The sequence below is a fragment of the Amphiura filiformis genome, chromosome 3, assembly GCF_039555335.1.
Source record: "Amphiura filiformis chromosome 3, Afil_fr2py, whole genome shotgun sequence".
NCBI lineage: Eukaryota > Metazoa > Echinodermata > Ophiuroidea > Amphilepidida > Amphiuridae > Amphiura > Amphiura filiformis.
In genome coordinates this window covers 69,563,843-69,585,327 of record NC_092630.1, presented here as the reverse complement: position 1 = coordinate 69,585,327, position 21,485 = coordinate 69,563,843, and the positions used below count along the sequence as shown (strand labels likewise).

The 21,485-nt window shown below is 37.4% G+C and overlaps 3 protein-coding genes across 3 annotated transcripts; all 3 read left to right on the top strand.

Annotated features, from left to right (window-relative positions):
• Positions 1-729: 729 nt before the first annotated feature.
• LOC140147467 (craniofacial development protein 2-like) lies at positions 730-3,710 on the top strand. The gene is made up of 2 exons (XM_072169244.1): positions 730-886; positions 2,899-3,710. The coding sequence occupies exons 1-2, from the start codon at positions 730-732 to the stop codon at positions 3,708-3,710; spliced, it is 969 nt and encodes a 322-aa protein (XP_072025345.1).
• Position 3,711: 1 nt separating this feature from the next.
• LOC140147465 (uncharacterized) lies at positions 3,712-4,320 on the top strand. Its single transcript, XM_072169243.1, has one exon. It carries the CDS (start codon positions 3,712-3,714, stop codon positions 4,318-4,320), a length of 609 nt encoding a protein of 202 aa, XP_072025344.1.
• Positions 4,321-5,466: 1,146 nt separating this feature from the next.
• LOC140149037 (inter-alpha-trypsin inhibitor heavy chain H3-like) lies at positions 5,467-20,736 on the top strand. The gene is made up of 12 exons (XM_072171184.1): positions 5,467-5,808; positions 6,610-6,780; positions 7,323-7,424; positions 7,650-7,816; positions 8,592-8,702; positions 10,307-10,445; positions 11,012-11,263; positions 11,734-12,022; positions 13,121-13,671; positions 14,442-14,982; positions 15,745-16,131; positions 17,077-20,736. Exons 2-12 carry the CDS (start codon positions 6,658-6,660, stop codon positions 17,313-17,315), a joined length of 2,901 nt encoding a protein of 966 aa, XP_072027285.1. The 5' UTR covers positions 5,467-5,808; positions 6,610-6,657; the 3' UTR covers positions 17,316-20,736.
• Positions 20,737-21,485: the final 749 nt, after the last annotated feature.

The following is a 21,485-nucleotide window of genomic DNA, read 5'->3' as shown; positions in this document are numbered from 1 at the left end:
TGACACCAAGGTTCTTGGCTTCTGGAACCACTTGCACACAGGTATCACCAATTGTGATAGATTCTATCTGGTCAGAAGTAGAGTACACCTTGGTCTGGGGCGGACATTTTAAAAATGAATTTAGAAGAGCAGCAACGACACCACCTGCATTACATTCCAGATGTTAAATCTACATCATATGCAAAATTTGAGGAAAATTGAACGAGGCCGTTTTATTTTAGGGCCATTTTTCTATAACTGGTCTTTACATGTAGCCCTATGGAGAGAGTGCCCGTTGAGGGCGCTATAACCCCCATTTTAGGAACAAAAATGTGATTTAAAAAAAACTGCCCCGTGCGAATTTTCTAAAATTTTCAGAGTATGTAGTATGAACATGTAGAAATATAATCAAGTAGTTGCCCTACCTGCTCTTCTCCAGAGTAAAAATAATAAGTCCTATACCTCAATGATAATGAAACGGTGAGTACCGAGAGGAAATCTGGATGACTTCAGTTTTTGAGTCATTCAAGGACATTTTATTTGCGCTAGACATTCAAAAAGCTTCTGACAATGTCAACCATGAGATCCTTTGTAAGAAGTTAAAAGCACTTGAGGTTAAATCCACTGCCTGGTTTGATTCATATTTGTCTCACTCTCAAAGAGTGTTCAGTCATCCCCCAAGAAGCTCACATGTGGGGTTCCTCAGGGCAGTATTTTGGGCCCTCTCCTTTTTTAAGCTATGTTAACGACATGACCATGACTGTTGATTGTATTGTGCTTCAATATGCTGATGACAGCGCCCTAATGGTTTCTGACACTTGCCCTGAAAAGATTGCCAAACTCCTCAGTAAAAACTTGGAAAAATGTAATCAATGGCTCATTGACAACAAACTGTCACTTCACATGGGTAAGACAGAATTAATCCTTTTTGGGACCAAACGCAAAATCAAGCGTTATGAAGATTACTCAATAACCAGTTGTGGACAAACTGTTACTGCTACCAAGTCAGTGATATATTTAGGCCTTGAAATTGACAATGTTTTGTCTGGAGAGCAGATGGCTTCATAAAAAAAGTCAACTCCAGACTTAAATTCCTGTATAGCCAGGCTAATTTTTTTGATCCAAAAATATAAAAAAAACCACTCTGCTCCGCCTTGATTTTGTGTTTATTTGACTACTCCATCTTATCCTGGTATGGCGGAGTATCTAAAACTACAAGTATAAAATTGCAGCGTGCCCAGAACAAGGTTATTAGGTTTATACTAAGTAAAGACTCTTTTTATCACATTGATGTTGCGGCTTAATCATATTTTTAATATCAACAATGGGCACGGGCCACCATATTTAGATTATAAATTCACCGAAATATCTCAGGTTCATAACCACGATACTAAGTCCAGTCAGCATAATTTTAATACACACAAAAATAACAGCTCAAACTCAGGTTCCTTTTATCAAGCTAACATTCATGATTGGGCTGATCTCCCTAAGTCAATCAAGGAGATAACTGATAGGGTCAACTGTAAGAAGGCTGTTAAAGAATATCTTATGCAAAATCTTACTTTGTAGCTGTGAAATTCAAGAAAGGCAATTCCCCTATGTACCGGGAAGGGGGGATTAGTGTGCTTTTTGGGTGGGCTCGTTGTGGTGGTTGGGTTGGTGGGGTTGGGTCTGGCATTGAATCCCAGTTATCATGGTAGACTTGCCTTTTCATACACGTCTGCAATATTGGCTTTCTGGTTAATATTTGTGCAATAATAATTTTTCATTTTTGATAGTATCATATTTAGTTTTTTCGATATTTTGATGTTAATGTGTGCATGTTTAAATTTTTTTAAAGGACCCCTTTGGAAATAAACCCTTCTTAGGGCTTAAAGGGTTATCCTATGCATATCTGCAATTGTATTGTACATTGTAATTTTAAATGTAATTTTAATGTCTTTTTTATATTCTATGTTTTTTTAATGTGATCTCTGTAAATTGAATGATATGCATGAATAAACTCAAATCAAATATACTTTTGTAGGTCCTGTGGTTTTTAAGTTATGTTGTAAAGAGGGCTGAAACAACATTACAACACTTACACTTTTGTAAAACGTACATAACTCATTTACAACAATTAATCAAGCAATTTTTCAAAGTAAATGATTTGTAGAATGAAGTTTTGCAAAACATCAAAGTGTTGTTTTTCAATAATATATTGATTCAGATAATGAAATTTTTTTGTACATAAACATCATGTAGCCAAAGATATCCAGTGGTATACTAATCTCAATTATTAATGATATCAAAATGCTATATTTTTTGGCCGAAAAATTCTCCAATTGTTAATAGGAAATGTATTACATTTTGTTAGATTTTATTAAAATTATCATTAACTATTTTTTTATCATTAACTATTTATTGTACTGGTAAAAAATGCTTCGTGTGTTGTTGCGTGATCCTTAATACTGGGTACACTAGGTCGGTTCAAATCTTTGCCTCATTTTAATAACAAGGCTTTTTGTTATATGCTAAGTTGGGAGAGAGAGCCGGCGCAGCGGTTGTTCCCTCGCCCTGCACCGCTGAGAGTTCCCGGGTTCAAGCCCCGACCGTACCCAAAGAGTGTGTGTGCACTTGGTTTATTCCAATACATGCTCGCTTTCGCATGTTTTCCCTGCTTTCAAAAATCGGTGATTAGTCGTTTGGTTATCAAAAAACCTTCCTTCACCCAATGGAATGGAGGGGGGCTGTACAGATATTTGGTGAATGACGCTTCACAGGCTGATGAAAGGGCTGGAACAAAGGACAAAATCTTAAACTTAAGGCATAATAATCGTTTTGGCACATGGAATGTGAATAGTATGACAGATGATAGCAAACTGCACATTATAGAAAGAGAAATGGGGAGATGCAATATTCCGATCTGTTGATTTCCAGTAGTCAGGTGGACTGGCAAAGGTAATTTCTCTCTGGATAATGGACGTACTATATACTATTCTGGCTCAGATAGACTAAAGAGGAGTGGAGTAGGTTTTATTCTATCAAGAGAAACAGCAAAACGTGTCCTCGGCTACAATCCAATCAGTGACAGACTGATAACCATCCGTCTCCAAGCAAGACCTGTCAACATCTCAGTAGTTCAGGCATATGCCCCAACTTCGACAGCAGATGATGAGACAATTAATTCCTTCTTCCATGAACTCCAAGAAACCATCAACAAAATTCTAACAGAGACATTACCATCATCGTGGGGGATTTCAATGCCAAAGTTGGAAATGACCTGGTTAACAATGATGCCGTTGGAAAGTTTGGACTGGGCAAAGCTAATGAGAGAGGGGGAAAGACTAGCCGATTTCTGCAATGAAAATGAGCTGATCGTAACAAATACGCTATTCCAACAGCATCCTAGACGGCTTTACACCTGGATATCTCCAGATGGGAGGACCAGAAATCAGATAAATTACATCTTAATCAAACGAAGATGGAGGTCGAGTGTGAAGGTAGCAAAAACATACCCAGGAGCAGATTGTGGCTCAGATCACCAACTTCTAGTTGCTGAAATTCGATCAAAGCTGAAGTCAGTCAAACGGGACACTCCTTCATGTAGATATGATGTTAATCGGATTAATGAACAGTACCGAGTGGAAGTCAGGAACTCTTTTCAGATACTCAATCTCTACAGCAGCGCAGAACAACTTGCCGAAACCAAAGAAAACCCGATCGCCATGGATATCAGAGGAAGTGGGTAGAATGGCAGACGAGAGACGACAGGTGAAATCAAGAGGCATACAAACGGAAAAGGACAAAAGGCAGTATAAAGATCATCGCAGGAGAATTCAGCGCAGAACCAGACAAGATAAACAGGATTTTCTTGAAAGGAAATGCAAAGAGGTTGAATCACATTCTTCTACCAATCACTCCAGGGATCTCTTTAGAGCAGTGAAAGAAATCACAGGGAAGAAAACACCAAAGCTGGATGTAATCAAAGATGAAGATGATAAAAGTCTAACTGAGAGTGATCAAATCAAGCAGAGGTGGCAACAGTACTGTCAAGGGCTGTATGCAAGTAAAGATGGTTTAGGAGGTGCAACAGAACCACTTGAGGTTGATGAAGTTGAACCTGACATACTGAGATCAGAAGTGGTGATGGCAATGAAGAAAATGAGGACAGATAAAGCACCAGGATATGATGATATCCCAGCTGAGTTGATCAAAGAAACCGGAGAAGAAGGAGTGGATGTGATGCACAAATTATGCAATCTTCTCTGGAAATACAAGAGCTGGCCGATAGACTGGACCAGATCAATATTCCTACCACTCCCCAAAAAGGGTGACATCTCTAATCTCCCATGCAAGTAAGATCATGCTGTACATTACGGTTAAGAGGATCAAACAGCAAATGCGTCGTGAGATTCCCCAGAGCAGGCCGGTTTTGTGGAAGGCAGAGGCACAAGAGAACAAATAGCAAACATCAGAAATATTACGGAGAAAGCTATTGAATTCAACCGTCCAGTTTACATGTGCTTCATTGACTATTCAAAAGCATTTGATACTATTCAACATTAAAAACTTTGGGAAACCTTAGTGTCAATGGGCTTCTCAAAATATGTGGTAGAACTGCTTAGGACACTCTATGACGATCAGGAATCAATTGAATATATGAATACAAGTCCATACTTTGGCCAAATTGAGTTAAGCATGGGAAAGTGTTGCTATACATAGGCCTGTCATATGTATGAAAGAACATCTCAAATTCATCCTCTGTGTCTATTGAGCATGTGAAAATTAGCATGTATGAAAGAATCAACCCAAGTCCATGATTTGAGTCTTTTTGTTTTTGTTTTTTTTGGACATGTTGCCAGGCGAGAAGGAATCAATCTAGAGAAAGTGATAATGTTCGGAAAAGTTGAGGGGAAAAGAAGCAGAGGAAGACAGAGACTCAGGTGGACAGATTGGATTGTTTCGTTAACCAAAATGTCAATTTATAGCTGTTACATCAAAGCACAAGATCGACATGGGTGGAGAAACTTCATCAGAAAGGTCACGAATACTCAGATATGAGTAGATCGACGACGACGACAATCTAAGTGCGGATAGGTTTGCGCCGGGTTCGGCTGCAACCGGCCTAGTTAATGCGATCTGATTGTGATTAATTCACCATTGCAGAGAAATTACTGCGCTTGGAGATATGGAACAAGGCGCTAAATAAATCCGAAATTTATTTAAATTTATTTATCATTTATACGTATCACGTTTCCACCAAAAATCTTTAGTACATAATCACAACCTGAATTTCACCAGGAGCTCCCGGGTCACCCCATAGTTTGCGCAATTATGATGATCATATAAATAGAGTGGGAAAATACTTCCCGTATGTAAAATAGACACAACGTCCGATAGAATGTGTACTTTTTAATACGTATAGGAAAGGTTAGTGAGTGAACGGATATGTTTACGCTCGTCTTGTCTGTATTAAGGCTTTCCCAGGGATGTGGTAGAACTTCCAGGATAGTTGCGCACTGGTTTCGGCTTAATTCTACCGTAATTCACCCACTCACGTTTGTGATAGAAGCTAATTGAGACTCTAATCAAAACATTAACTTGCTGCAATGGCTGGCAAATATCCCACCCTAAAATAGAGATACTATTGCAAAACGAGGAACTCAGTTTTGTTGAATACCACACAGGAAAAGATTTGCGGTTGTAGAACTTTTTTATAAGAAGACAGGGAGCTCATGTGAGAGCCAATATCCTGCTTGTTCTAGACGTTTGACAAAGTACTACAACGCACCCTGTTTGTTTTCCATTCATACCAAACTAGTCTTCTCGTGTTGAAGCAGATTGCAGGTAAGAACCATAAGACATGACTAATTTTTGCTAATTATTATTACTAATAGGTTTATTTGCTTCAATCATCATTGATTTTTGTTTGCAATAATTGCACCTTTACAATAAATATATTAACTTTCACGAATATGTCGTAAGTCACGAATTGTTATAGCTCATTTATTTGTAGTGTTTAGCATGTTTAGTATGATGTTGATTCTCATTTTCTTACGTTGGGTAAGATCTCAAGGATTTTAATCTAGGAGGTCTATCTGATTAAATGGCATGGAAGGAGTAGGCCTAAAGCATGTGAGGGCCGGTAGAGCCTATATTATTACGCGCCGGTAGGACTGTATATAAGTATTATTATACATCTGTTTTCTGTTATGACAAACGCTGTCCGTACCCCTGAAATTTTTTGGTTCTCCACGCGGCTGTAGTGTCATTTTAACTGTCAACATGCCATGGGATTTACATTTTCAGGTTTTCGTTCTTCTTCTGTTTGTCATGGCATTTGTTTGTTGCCGCAGTGAATAAAGAGTGCAATAGCAAAACTCATTCAGAAAGACGAAAGATATTCTGTCCAGCCGCTCCGACAGCCGTGCAATTAAGGGGAGGGCAGATTTTAAAGGCCTCACCGCTTTCCCGACGCTAACAATCAGTCGGTACATTTGATTCTATCAATCGAGGTATCAATCACATCCCCACACAGTAATTACACAACATATTGTAGTTGGTGGCATTGTTTTTCAGTATATCCGATTTGATTCGTTCGAAACAACAGATTCTCAATTTTCTTTTTTTCCCTAAAATTGATCATAGGTACCTTCGTAAAATAGCACGTATGATAACAAAGTTTAATAGAAGACGATGGGGCTCCTTTTGCGGCTTACGTGGGCGGTTGTAATAACCTTCCTTCTTGGCACTGAAAAAGTAGTCGGCTTTCCAAAACAGCCTGTGTTTATTACTCAAATAGAAGATCAATTATTAGAGGTAAGTTATACACATTATTGAAATGCACTGTACAAGGAGATGGTCACACTTGGATGCAATAAAGGTGTGGCTATTAAATGGGTGGCCCGACACTTGTTGGTGCTTTTATCTCGTTTTCAGGTGTGACTGGGCAAAACTCCCCCGTAGAAAAGGATGCGGTTGACGTTTAAGGACCGGTATTTTTCTGTATGTTTTTATTGTGAGGAGGCAAATCAAATTGTTGTCCCCAATTTTCAATTGTGGTCCCATTTTTAGTCATCCCTGAAAATTTCTGTAGCCATCCCTGAAAATTTCGGGGGGTGGCAACTTGGCCCCTGGCTCCCTCTAGCTACGCCAGTGCACGTCACATTGTTGTAATCAGATATGAGCGTATTCTAATAATTTTAATGGTAAGATAGAGCAAACTTAATTGACTGCAATTTACTTATACCATACTTTATATCTACTTATACGGTAACTGAAAATGTCCTTAATATGGTAGAACGGGCTGTTGTTAAATGTTTGTGGCAAACTTTATCTGTATTTTTTGACATTTCTATCAGCGTGAAGAAAGAGATCTGTCAACAGGTGACTACGAATATGGATCCGGTATATCTGACAATGGCTTCAATTCTACTGAAGAACCTAAACTGACTGAACCATGGGTAAGGAAAAAATTCCCGTATACTCAAATTTGTTTCCCATCTTAAACAACACTGCCTTTCTTCTTCTGTTTCTTCCTCTTCCTTTCCCTCCTCCTCCTCTTCTTCTTCTTCCTCTTCTCTTCTTCTTCTTCTTCTTCATTTTCGTTCAATGCAAAATATCGATGAGGACAACGACATCAACATTTACATATTTGCATCTTAATTTTTTGTTCCGACCAATAACAGATTCCCCCACCTGCGAAAATCGGCAGCCTCCATATACTATCTACTACTACTGCAAGGTTTACCAACACATCCGTGACCAGCAAACTGGTGAATAGAGCTCCTGTGGCTCAAGAAACAGAAGTTACCGTCAGATTACCCGATGAAGCGTTCATTACAGAACTGCTCATGTAAGATTCTTTTCTCTGTTTGGAAGTAGAAAAACCACAACTCTGGAAGAGCGAAAACACAATATAGGAAAATACAGTTTCAATCCGACGTTTCAAAAGACATACCTTCACTTTATATGGATAGAAAGTTGGCAACAGATAGACACTATTGACCGGTTTGGTATCAAGTTATTACATATAGTATAAGATGGTCTCTGCCTATTGTACATATATTACATTTTATTCCTACAAAATAACGTCGGTTTTTAACTTTGCAGCATATGGTAGCTTGTGGTTTCGCTGGTGTCACATTTTTGCCCCGTTTTTGTTCGTTTTTATTCGTTCCCATGCCAATTTGATATTCTTAAACCTTTTGGATAGTTATTATAGGTTAGGAAGAACAGATTTATCCATTCGTAAACCATGATGATAATTTCACAGTTAGGTGAATCCGGTGGGACTAACATATTTTGATATAGCCAGAAATTGGAAAATTGGATGAGAGCACACAGGAAGCCGGTGTCTTTTGAGTTAACAATCTCATATTTATTGTATTGCAAGTTCTAGATGGCTTCAAATGACACTTACATAACACACACTTCAAGGTATACAAGGATGGATATAAATGCGTTTGTATCAATGTGTTTGTCTTTGGATGACGGATCCATCCATGGTGGGGTCTTTTAGTGTTTTGGATTTTGTGACAACTATGCCACAAAGGTGTTCTTAATGACCCAGTATGTAATATGCACGTCACGTATGACACAGAAGTGTGTGTTATTTTATTTTATTTCAGTGAAGTCGATGGCAAAATTTATCGTTCCATTGTAGAAACCAAGCAGAAAGCGCAGAAGATATATGACACTGCAAGAGAACGTGGACAGACAGCAAGCCAAGTGAAACAGACGTAAGTTTAGACTCTTGTTGGTGGGCGTTGAAGGCGGGTGGGTGGGCTTATGGGGAACAAGTTACCCTCTATAAAAGCGGTATGAAAAAAAGAAATTCGAGTCTTATTTGCAATTACAGTTAAAGCTCATACTCATCATATACCATGTATAACACAGCGCCTTATTATTTCATAAAAGGATGTAAAGTTCATCTTCTGTTATTTTGTTTTCAAAACGGTTTCCGTAACATGTCAGCATTTTGCTTTAAATACATTAACCTTTACACCGACAATTCAATAGTGGGCTTAAAGGTTTTGCATTTATGTATATATATCTACACAGGATGTAGGTCTACGTGTAAACAGGTAAATGCCACTATACTAGACCGAACCCTTTACCAGTGAAGTGGCACAATTTTTACTAAGCCATAGCAATGCGCTAAATGTCAAGAAAATCAAGTTTCTTTTATTTGTGTAATATAATAACTTTTGGCAAAAAAACAAAATTCTTCAGGCTGATTTATCCGCTTCAACGACCAAACTCTGCGTTTCCTTTCTCCTTTGCGATTTTTGGTTTTGCCACTCACGCTGTTTTTGTCACCATGGACAAATCTTCTTAATCGTGTTTATGTATTTGTGTATATCAAATTTAACGTCACGCGTTCACGTACCGCTAATATCTTTAAGAGGATAATAGTAATCATAGGTATCATCAAACTGTGTGTATCAGTTCGAGGCGCTGTGAATTCAAGGTGTTTACATCTACTTGCTTATATTGCTGTTGTTCAACAAATTCCTGTGTTACGACAACAATAATAAATAGCTTTAAATATAATGAACGACGTTATACTGCAAGTTTTAATTCTGCTTTTTTTTTTCCGTGTTTTTTATTTTACAAGATATCACACAAAAGAATTACAAAGCAATCATAAAAAATCACAAAAAAATCACCAAAAAAATTAATGTTGAAAAATCATAGGATAATAGATCATGCAGCCATCAAAACTTAATGATATAGATGTAACAAAAATTACATTAATTCTGCTTTATTTCAGCATTTTGCTATGCTGAAAAAAATTACACACATAAAAGTTTAATTTGCGCAGATGAAATTGAAGCAGAAACGTATATCAATATTGTAAACAAAATGCCAAGTACACCCTGTTATGTGATTTCACAGCGCAAAACATTTTCATTGAACCAGTTCCAAAAGGGGTGAATTTCTGTTTTTGTTATTTAAACAGCGTCTTTTTTCTTTGATTATGTGAATTAAGTATCAATTTCAATGCAGGGGCTGGTGGTTATTATCTTTGTACCAGAGATGTAAGTTTTTGTGTAATTTCATGGGTTTGTTTTGGTTTGGTTCTTTTTTGGGACATTTTCATGCATTTCACAGGAGTTTTTTCGTGGCTTACTTCTCTGTCATGTGTCTTTTTCCCCACCAGTCAAAGGAACAGGGAATAACAAAAGTATCCTTTTCAATGATTACGCTAGTCATATTGACTATTAAAGTAATTGGAATATTCAAATTAATACTAGTAATATTAACAATTCATGTGTATAACTCTTTATTATAATTGAGTATCATTTCCTGCTAGAGTATAAAATAAATATTACTTTTACAGGTCTGAAAAACACAACGAGTTTTCAGTGTCTATTAATATAGCAGCAATGAGCGAGGTAAAGTGTACCCTGATATACCAACAACTATTGCTGCGGAAGAAGGGATTCTTCACGAATAAAATCAGTATCCGTCCTAATCAGGTATGATATCATTTTAAAGGAGCATTGTATGCCTCTTCCACGGTTTTTGTCCGGGGATTTATCGATTACTGAATTCTTTTATCAAATATGTCCGTCATCTTTGCCGAAAGGAACGGAAAAACCAGTGCCTTATAGAAATTGAGATATTGTTGAAGCGTGTATAATTGAATCAAGTCGAGAATGATAATGTTCAGATATTGATTGTTTCATTAGCCACAGACCTTCCTGGGTCTGTGCATTAGCCAACTAAAGGAAAGGAGTAATTTGCCATCACAGCATTAAGGCGATTTGTAGGAGGGCAAGTCTTTAAACCCATACAATTCCTCCTGTGTATCAACTTTGTTTGTCTCAGTATTTGAGTGCAAACACCACTAGGTCATTCTCCCCTCCCCCCGACCCATCTTAACATCCAGAAAGAAATTATTATCCGAAGAACATGAGACTGTACTCATCTCAATCACACGTCGTCGTGCCAACCTTTCCATTAACGTGTGCATATAAATAAGCCTTTTGGAAGTGTTTACCTCATCGCAGCTGATCACACTGTGTCCATTTCTGTCTTAAAGGTTATACCGGATTTGAAGGTCAACGTTTACATAACTGAACCTCAAGGATTAAAAGAAGTCACATACTGGCTTGAAAAAGAAGGGAATGAACTCAAACAAGAGCAACAAGCGTCTATTACGTCTTCGCAGAAAGCTCACATACAGTTCCAGCCATCAAAGGAAGAACAACTTGCTCAGTCAGAACATGGAATTGTCGGAGATTTTGTAATCAAGTATGACGTCGTTCATCCGATAAGTGGCGGGAAAATTGAAGTAATTATTTATTTAGAGAAAACGTTGTATTATGTTATTTTGTCTTTAGTTTTGCCACCGCGACGTTACATTTTTGGTCTTGGCATTCTAGCGCCAATAAAATACTTTTGCATTGCGGAATGATGCTTTTAATCGTAAAATTGGTTATCAAACAATGCTGACAAAGTTACACTTTATAAAATATGAAAATTTCTGGTGTTTATATTTTGAATTTTGAACTTCATATTCACATTAACATTTTTTTGCAAAATTTTACAGTACAGAATTTTGCTGCTTTTACCAGTCAAGAATATGCAAATTATGATGTTTTTCTAACAATGAACACCCTTTGCTTAGAAAAAAAATCACATACTTGACAGGACTTTTAAATTTTCACAACTTGGGTGAGCTTGCTTGTCCGTGCCTCCGCGTTTGGTGTCTAACGAGTTTGATGTATGATTTAAGTTTATTATTGTAATATTTGCTTTCAGGTAGTGAATGGTTACTTTGTTCATCACTTTTCGCCCGAAGGTTTTCCCCCCGCAATGAAACATGTCGTCTTCGTCATTGATGTCAGTGGTTCAATGAGTGGAACCAAAATACAACAAACAAGAAAAGCCATGCGGACTATTTTAGATCAGTTGAGAGAAGATGATACCTTCAACATTGTTACTTTCAGTTCAGATGTCACAACATGGCAATCGGAGAAAATGGTGCCAGTGACCCCAGATACGATAAAACAGGCAACAAATTTTGTCTCTGGTTTGGAAGCATATGGCGGTTAGTAATGTCACATTAAATTGTTGCCCAATCAAGCAAAATGAGAACAATGTTATTGAGTTACGAACTGATTTACCGTTTAAATCCATGTTTTATGGCATTCACATTAATTCAAATAATTGGAAGGTCTTTATCGTGATGCAAAATCTTAAAATAGTCTTTAACATTAGGCCTATATTGTCTTTATTGTACTTGTATGTATAATAATCTGTTTTGTTGTAACGATAATAATGATGGATTCTGCAAGTAGATAACGTGAAATACAACTGTTAATTGACGTCGTTTTAAAATTAAGAAAGGGAGCGATGGCAGTGTCAGTTTATAAGCGGTATTTTACGAAAGAGATTTAGGGCCAAGCTGATGGGTTTGTAAAATCATGAACAACAGTAATCATGCCCGAGATGACACAAGAACTCGGGTTCGTAAGTTCGTGATTTTTCACAAAAGTTATAGGTTAAAACACAAGACCTTCTCAATCAAATTTATAAGCGGTATTTTACGAAAGAGATCCAGGGCCAGGCTGTTGGGTTTGTGAAATCATGAACAACAGAACTCGGATAATCATGCCCGAGATGACTTGTGATACCTTAACTATTTCTTTATTTTCAAAGTGCCGAATTCAGAAACGCAAGAACTCAGGATTACCGCTCCGAGTTCGTGTGTTCGTGATTTTTCACAATCTCCGGGAGCCTGGCCCTAAATCTCTACCATATAGAATTTACACATATCAGCGGCGATGGACAACTGTTTTGACATCTGTAAGTACTCCACATAGACTTGTGGGATACATTTTCGTGAAACACTTCTCAATGAAATTGTTAAAACAAAAGCTTAGCTGCAGCAAATTTTGATTACACACATCTTTTCATACACACAATTTTTGGACAACTGTTGAACAACTTCTATACCGACACTTTCTGTAAGGACACGTAGGCTACCAGTAATCGTTTTGTAATGTTTTGCACCTAGTCGTCTAATTGGCTATTTTTTTTTATAATTGACTCTTTTATCCAGCTTTTCAATATTGGTTATGAATTCATCATCTTAAATTATCATCAATCTGACAAAATGTTTATTTAAGTATTTTTACCATTTCAGGTACCAATTTTTACGGCGGTCTGCAACACGGCGTATCTCTGCTTGATACTTTCCATAATTCGACCAACAATGCATACGTGGAGAAGTCACTGTCTATGATCATTATACTCTCCGATGGACAGCCCACATCGGGAAAAATTCAGAATTCAGAACTTATTAAAGAAAAATCCAAAGAAGCCATTAAGGGGCGATACACTCTTTTCACTTTGGGATTTGGAAGCAACGTGGACGACACATTTTTGGAGAAACTAGCTGGTCAGAACCGAGGAGTTTATCGGAAGATCTATGTGGATTCCGATTCCAGTCTTCAGCTAGCCGGCTTTTTTGATGATGTTGCCACGCCATTGCTTCTTAATATTGAATTCAACTACCCATCTGATGTTATTGATAACAATATTATTACACAGACTGATTTCCCTACTTATTTTAAGGGATCGGAAATAGTAGTCGCTGGAAAACTTGCAAATGGCATCAACGAAGTCACAGCTGAGGTTATTATGACGACAACAGAAGATGGTGTTTTAGGGACACTTGTTAAGGGAAATGTGCAGGTATGTTTTAAAAAGCATATGCTTGTATATAATTGGAAAACTTAAAGATTTACATATACCAGCAGATCGAATCTCGTCTGTTATCTTCTAATTAAAAATTAAAAATGCAGTATCTCCTTTGTTGTTTACTTGTAAATATTTCTTTAAAACTTCAGAAAAAAGACACCTGACTCCCAATCATGCCAATGACAAGATTACATGTGTTTACTGGTGTGAGCAATATTAAATTGTGACACTTCAGGTCACTTTTCTCAAGTCGCAGTTTTCATGTCATACAGACTATAAACATGATCTCCATTCCTGTGACTGTTTCCGTGTTGTTCTATAGCAGTGTCGTCCACAGGATTTCATGAGTGAGGAGGCGCAGATGCCGCGTTTCCCCTACTGAACTATAAAATTAACACAGGGGCCCGCTTATGGCCACTGAAGAGGTGCACAAGAGCAGAGCGGCCCCTGTACCTCACGGATTTTAGCTTCTACCAACAAATGCTCGAAAAACATATTAAACTGCAAATGTTGGGTAGTGTTGCACACACACACAAAGAAATGAAAGGAAAAAATTTATTCCGACTTGCTGAGTAGATCAGATCGTGCAACAATGATCATAATGGAGGATTTTATGTTACAACTGTTCCATTAAGTTCATTTTGTACGAGACTGATACAGCTAGATGTAAATTAGCCAGATATAGTATGTAGAAAACATAATGGCTAGATTGACAAAATAATAGTTTCTGTTTTCTTTAAAATTATTGTTATTCTTTTTAATAGCTTACAGAAACTACCATGCTAAGTCATCACATCGTTGGGAATTTCACACAGCGACTATGGGCATATCTCACCATTAAAGAACTGCTCAGAAAACGACTTATATCAGATAATAGTGAAGACAAAGAACAATTTAAAAGCAGAGCTCTTGAGCTGTCTTTAAAATATCACTTCGTCACACCTCTGACATCCTTAGTGGTTGTTAAACCGGATGGCACCAATGCTACAACTGGGGAGAAACCCACGCCAAGGGATGAAAGCTTCGAAAGATCTAGTCCAGTTTCAAATTTGATGCGAATTCCGGCAGCCATTACGCATCGAGGATATCAAGGACCCCAGGGTCCAGGACTCGGACGGAGTCATTATTTAGGCTCTACACACCACATGGGTTTGTCACCACCTTTGCCACCGATGCCACCGATTTTAAGCGTCGATAGTGATCCGCATTTTGTACTCCACCCACCTAATGGAAACATCAGCTTATGTTTCAATATCATGGGAAAACCTGGACACATCTACAGTCTTATTAAGGATCCTGAACTAGGTAAATACTGATATAAACTGGTTTCTTCATCCTATTGCTGTATAGATAAGATTTGATTTTGTTTAATTTGATGCAGGAATCAACATCAACAGGAAGCTCTGTCTGTCTGTCCGGCTATGTATTTCAATCTGATATTTCGGACAGTGATTGGTACCATGCATGCGATGTTTAGGAAGCTGAATTTACACTAGATCGCTGTGTGATTATGATGCGTCATCTTTGAATTTGACTTTTTTTTTACCATGTATCGCTCGTCGCATTTGTATTTATACTAATCATGATGGCGATTGCAGACGACACTTAAAATATTCAAAATGCAACAACATTGTATTCTATGGACATCCATTCATGTGTATAAAATATTGTACTGAATTAATTCACTTATTGATAACAAAGAAGATCCTCGGTATGATAGGAACATGGAAAGATATTAATGTGAAGTTATTGTTTGTCCGATTGGTGGCTAGAACGGCTATGTCGACCCTGGAGGTCAAAAGCTGGACTGCCAAGAGTAAACGCTGGCGGCGCATCGTATTGTGAATAGCGGTAATTGTGGTAAATTTTAGTGCAATATACAGTATCACTATGAAGGTACAAGTACAAGCTGCTTCAGGCATCTAAATTGCTATTTTGACCAAATTACAGACTCGAATTTTTACGAGATTTGCCTTTGCCAATAGCTACTATTTTCGGTATTCTAAAATTATTGCAAGCAACTTGACTTCAGGACAAGTATAAATTCTTTCTTTTTTGTCTTTGAAGGTCTAAACATCAATGCTAGAGTGCAAAGTGCAACTCCTCATCCTGAGCTTCTTAAGCGACACCAGGTCGCGACCTCTGACCTCGCCAAACGTACTATATTTGATCAGATGGCTATAACTACCCCAAGTCGTAGTATTTTGGTCACTTCCTCAAGCGTAACTATCAACAACCTGGCCGTACCATGGACATCAGACTGGAGCATTGTAAATGGGAATTTTTCGATTGATATCAGAGAAGGAAAATATCTGTATGTGAAAATGAAAGAGGATATAGAGCTGATTGTAATGCTGCATGCTATTAATGCCCACCATTCGGGTAAATCGGACTATCTTGGCTTGTATGTGGAGAAAGGGGACGGATTTTCACAGCAAGTGCACGGTATGATCGGTAAGTAGGCTTATCAGAAACAATCTGTGTACATTTTGAAATTTGTGGTGTGCAATAACAACTCAATGCGATTTAATTTGAACAAATATGTATTTTGACTAAAAAATGACAAAATTTGAATATATTAAGCTATTTACTTTTCTGCGGCTTTGGATCAGGTCTAAAGAGTGGAGACAGTTTTGGAATTCACTTTTTGGAAGGATCACTGTATTTGATGTGCATTATAATGGTGTCAAACCGAGGCACCGTTATCGTAGTAAACTAGTCTGATTTGGCATTTCACAAATGTTTGATACCATTGACTCACACATAATACAATGAGAAGTTTAGATATGACTGCAAGCACTCGATAATATATGATAATGATAATGGTATTAAGTTTCCCTGCAGTTGTACAGGTGTATTTCTATTGCATCTCCTTAAACTAATACACATAGTTTCTCTTTTTGTATAAATACGAGATATTTTCGTAATTACTGGAAGCTTACTGGACAAGCGATCCTCCATGAAGTGGACACGATATGGCGTAACCAGCGGCTCTCCCGATTGGAACCCATGCCCCCTTCGCTTACCCCAGGCCCTAAATGAGTTGACCGTTTGTACACGGAAGCATGCGCCAAATCGAGTATCTTCCATTGGTTGCCTTCTAGTTACGCCACTGCGGTCTACTAGACCCTTGCCAGGATCGTCAGCCTAATGTGCAAAATCAAGCTTTTTATTTGACGGCTACATTCTGAAATTGACCCAGTTCAAGTTTGTGACTTCATATGCTGATATCATTCCTTGTTTTTCTAAATAGTTCGATAGGAATCTGTATTGTTCTTTATCATATTTTCATTAAAATGGTTATAACATCTTTATTTTATAGTTTTTTTCTGTACAATTTATCAGATGAAGCTCACTTTATTAACTTTGCTTTTCAATGTTATTCTGAAATCTTTGCAGGACAATTTCAACGCAAAAAAGTACATCTGTATCGTGAGAGCATTCGCGTGGACACCAACCAGGACAAAACTGCCATCCTCCGCGTTAATGACCGTACCGTAAAGGTTCTGCATGCCAGTCGGGATGTACTACTTACAGGAGCGATTCAGACGTGTTGGTTTGCAAGTAACAACGGCTATGGCATGATTGATGGAGAATATACCGATTATCTACAGGACACACTATTTGTTAATATTTAATCAGTTTCCGATATTTTGATATGAAATAATGCAATCGTGGTAAACAGAATGCAATTTCTGTCTTGAAATTGTGTTATTTACCATGTTTACGTAATTCCATATTTATATAAAGGCAGACAAAATGCAGATGAGCAGAACCAGAAAGTTCTTGGTATCATTTAATCAGATTTTCACAATATTCAGCATATATATGCCAGTGAGTTTTAGATTCTCTTGAGCTGAAACAAATATTGCGAAACTATTTTACTATAGCCACAATGTCCTCAAAATGTATGATTAATTCGTAATTTGGCTTTGTGCACTTGGTCTTTTGCACTGGAAGACTCGATCGTACAATTCCATATCATAACTTTTCAACCATTGTCCGAGGAGCTGGCTGACCGACTGGCTGGTTCAGTTATAGCCACGATTAATTAGATATATCAATGTAATTAATATTTAAATTGACAAAGATTAATTAGGGACGAAATGAAAACTCGACCGGTAGTCAACCACCGGTTCAGGACGGTTCCGTCCGGTTGCTATTGTTCTAAACAATGGAAACCGGATGGAACCGCCCGGAACCAGTGGTTGACCACCGGTCGAGTTTTGATTTCATCCCTTAGTATAACCTGAACGATTATTTATTTGAACACCAAACAAAAATGACTTGTTTGTAGCTGAAATAATTCATGGAATAAAGCATAATGCATAATGAACTATCACAACCCAGTTCACATTAATATACGACGTTCATGAGCTGAGCAAAAACAATCTACAGAAAAAATAATCACGGGAGGTTAAATAATTAAAATCAAGAGCTAGGCACAATAATCCAAATTATTGTTTTGATGCGTCATGCAATGAATGCAAGATACATGTATATATTACATTTGGACAAATATATATTTAGTTTTAAAAATATCTCTATTGTTGTTTGTATAGCCTAATATTGTATGTGATAGCGCAGGAGACGAGGCCATGAATTACATGTAATAACACTGTCCGTTTAGAAAGACTGAACTTGACATTAAGTTTTAATCAACACTGATTAATCAGGGGGCTAGTCATTCGGTTTTAATTTCATTTTCTTAAGGCGTGGGTATGGGCGAACTTGAAGTACAGATATCTGGAGAGGGGAAGCAACGAGTTACCCCAATTCACAGCGGCAGGTAGTGACTGGGCCGCCGAGTGCTAATATATATTTATTTTGGAAGGTTCGTGTTTGTTTAAAATTTTGGGGCGTTTTTCCAAAATTTGATATTTTTGGTGATTTAAAAAAAAAGCGACATGCCAAAGACAACTCTTTGGGCACATAGTTTGTTATTGTTATTGCAGTTCTTTTCCACATTCGCTTTGGTGATTTACGAATATTATATATTTTGTGACTGCAATTTGGCGTTTTCAATGCAATTTAAGCTTATCATGAAATTAAGAAAAATATCTGGTCATGCTCCTTTTATAATTTTTACCTGATCGTCGGCTTTTGCAGGCAACAGAATGCAGATTGGCTCACGATAGATGTCGTATTCCTCTATGTGGGTCACTTGATGATAAAATTGCTTTGTATTCCTTGTAACAACACACAAATGTTCGTCTGGAAAAAGGGTTTCGGACTATATTATAGAATAGCTCTAGTCTTCGGCGCCGTATCAAATCTCATAAAAAGGCCACGACTGGCGAGTATGTATTTATGTTTCCCGCACGAAAGCTTGCGCCTACTTCTATACTCTACTTCTTTGGAAAGGTTGACCTTTGACCATTCTTTGTATAATGCCCTGCAATGACCTAGATATGTACATTTGTTTGGGTACTGTTAAATCATCCACTTTGGCACATGGTCAGTAGATAATCCTGCAGGGATAGTTTAACTATTGAGTGAACATGGTGAAAGACCCATTATTGATTAGACGCGGATATTAAAAGCACAGGTCCTTACACAGGCGTGTATAGTAGAAAATTATAAATAATAGAATAATAGAATTATTACTTGATTGATTGATCGATTGATAGTCATTTCACACATATTCCTAGTTTATAGGCCCCATGGAACGTCTATTAATTTTGAATTGCATCGTACATTAGATAAATAGGGCTATAAGTATTGATTTATTCTATTCAGCAATATCAAGGATTACTATCAAACTTCTCGCAGCTAATAGTTACGTGGCTCAGTGGTATGCACTGAGTTTTACAACATGGAGGTCCCAGGTTCAATTCCCAGTTCTGTCTTTTTCAAGGCTGAGAAAAAAATGCTATTTCTGAAATGCAAACTTTTTTGGCGCGCGATCTGAGCTGGTCCTTTTCTGATGGCTGTGTCTCTTTACAGGCACACCCCCTCTGGAATCCAAACCGGGTTCACGCCCATTACCCCTCCCTTAAGATAGGTGTAAAGAGCGAACCGTGGTTTAGATTCTGTAAGAGGCACAGCCATCAGAAAATGAATAACTGAGATAGCGCGCCAAAAAAAATTACTGCAGTAATTTTCCAAGTCTTTAGAAAAATTAGGCATAGGTGGGAATCGAACCAGGCACCTTTCGGTTCTGAATCAACGGGTAGTACCATTATGATTAAGCCAACTTCCTATCTGCACTAAAACCTGTGCTATTAATTCTTGATAATGCTTAACAGAAAAAATCAATACTTATGTACGATGTCATTCAAAATCAAATAGAAGTCCCACAACTAAAGTAGCAATCGATAAATCTGCTCACTGAATCATCAAATAATCAATCGAAAAATAAATAAATAAATAAATAAATAAATAAATAAATAAATAAATAAATAAATAAATAAATAAATAAAAGAAATTATAAATTAGTTTTTCTAGGCCCTACGCTAGAAAAATAAAGCAGCATAAGAAAAGTGATAGACGCACGGTTTCAAACAAGTCCACCGAGAGGACTACGATACTTATTCAGAGCCAATCTACATTCTGTTATTTACAAAAGCCGACGATCAAAGTAAAATTATAAAAGGAGCAAGACCAGATATCAACGTTAAATCACGGTAAGCCTAAAATTGCATCGAAAACGCCAACATTTATAATATTACTAAATCACCAAAACGAATTGTAACGTAGGTATGCAGAAAAGAGTTGCATTAGCAATAAGTATGTGCAAAAAGATTTGTCTTTGGCATGTCGCTTTTTTGAAATATCACCAAAAATATCAAATTTTGGAAAAACGCCCCAAAATTTAAAACAAACACGAACCTTCCATAGTAAATATATATTAGCACTCGGCGGCCCAGTCACTACCTGTCGCTGTGATTTGGGGTAACTCGTTGCTTCTCTTCTCCAGATACCTGTACTTCAAGTTCGCCACGCCTTAAGCAAATTGCGCCAATTTTGGTTTTGAATAATAATTTAATTGTATAGCTACCCACCAAACATCATTTGCAAAAGATAAGAAAAGGTTGCCAGAAAACGTTTAAATATCGGTTATATAAAGGGTATAAAACATTGTCATGTCTTTCTAAAACATTTTTTTTTTCAAAATACGAGTGGATATTCATACGTAGTGGTAGATAAAATGAATAGAGTTTAACTTCAACACTACACTAGTTTCGCTCATCTGGAACGTTTTCACTAGTTCGACTAGCGTCTTCAGCAGATGGTGATGCTGTGATGATATCTTGTTTACAATCGGGCTATTCCTCACTAGTTCATATGGAAATGTTTGGCTACAAAACGATTCGCTTATAAACGCATCTATGCACGGTTTCCACCTCGATACACCTGAGCACACAATTTCGCTGGTGTATTTATTATGTAGTAGATAAAGGGTGAAGCAGACCATTACCATAGATAATTGGTGTCTTGTTGAGGTATGGTGAGCATGTTAGTCGCTCGGAAGGTGAGACCCCATAGGGGTTGAGCCTTCCGGGTGACTAACATGCGAACCATACCTCAACAAGACACCGATTATCTATGGTAATGGTCTGTTTTGAACCGTTTATCTTACATATACGACGAGCCAAAATAAACGAATTTGTTGTAATGGTGTATTCATTTTCCAAAAGACAAAATGGAAAAAACTGATGTATTATTTTTTTCAAGTTGTTTGTTTTTCCCAAAATAAAAACACCCGAGATAGTGTAATATTCTTCCCATTCCTGCGTGCGCGTCTACGAGTCTATTTAATGACAAATGCAAGTGATTTAATCAAATCAATACAGAATTGATCTCAA

Coding starts and splice junctions, on each gene's coding strand:
- LOC140147467 (XM_072169244.1), top strand. CDS start 730: ATGACCATGACTGTTGATTGTATTGTGCTTCAATATGCTGATGACAGC. Junction 887..2,898: donor CAAACTGTCACTTCACATGG/GTAAGACAGAAT, acceptor GTTGATTTCCAG/TAGTCAGGTGGACTGGCAAA.
- LOC140147465 (XM_072169243.1), top strand. CDS start 3,712: ATGGCAGACGAGAGACGACAGGTGAAATCAAGAGGCATACAAACGGAA.
- LOC140149037 (XM_072171184.1), top strand. CDS start 6,658: ATGGGGCTCCTTTTGCGGCTTACGTGGGCGGTTGTAATAACCTTCCTT. Junction 8,703..10,306: donor GCAAGCCAAGTGAAACAGAC/GTAAGTTTAGAC, acceptor TTACTTTTACAG/GTCTGAAAAACACAACGAGT. Junction 10,446..11,011: donor TCAGTATCCGTCCTAATCAG/GTATGATATCAT, acceptor TCTGTCTTAAAG/GTTATACCGGATTTGAAGGT.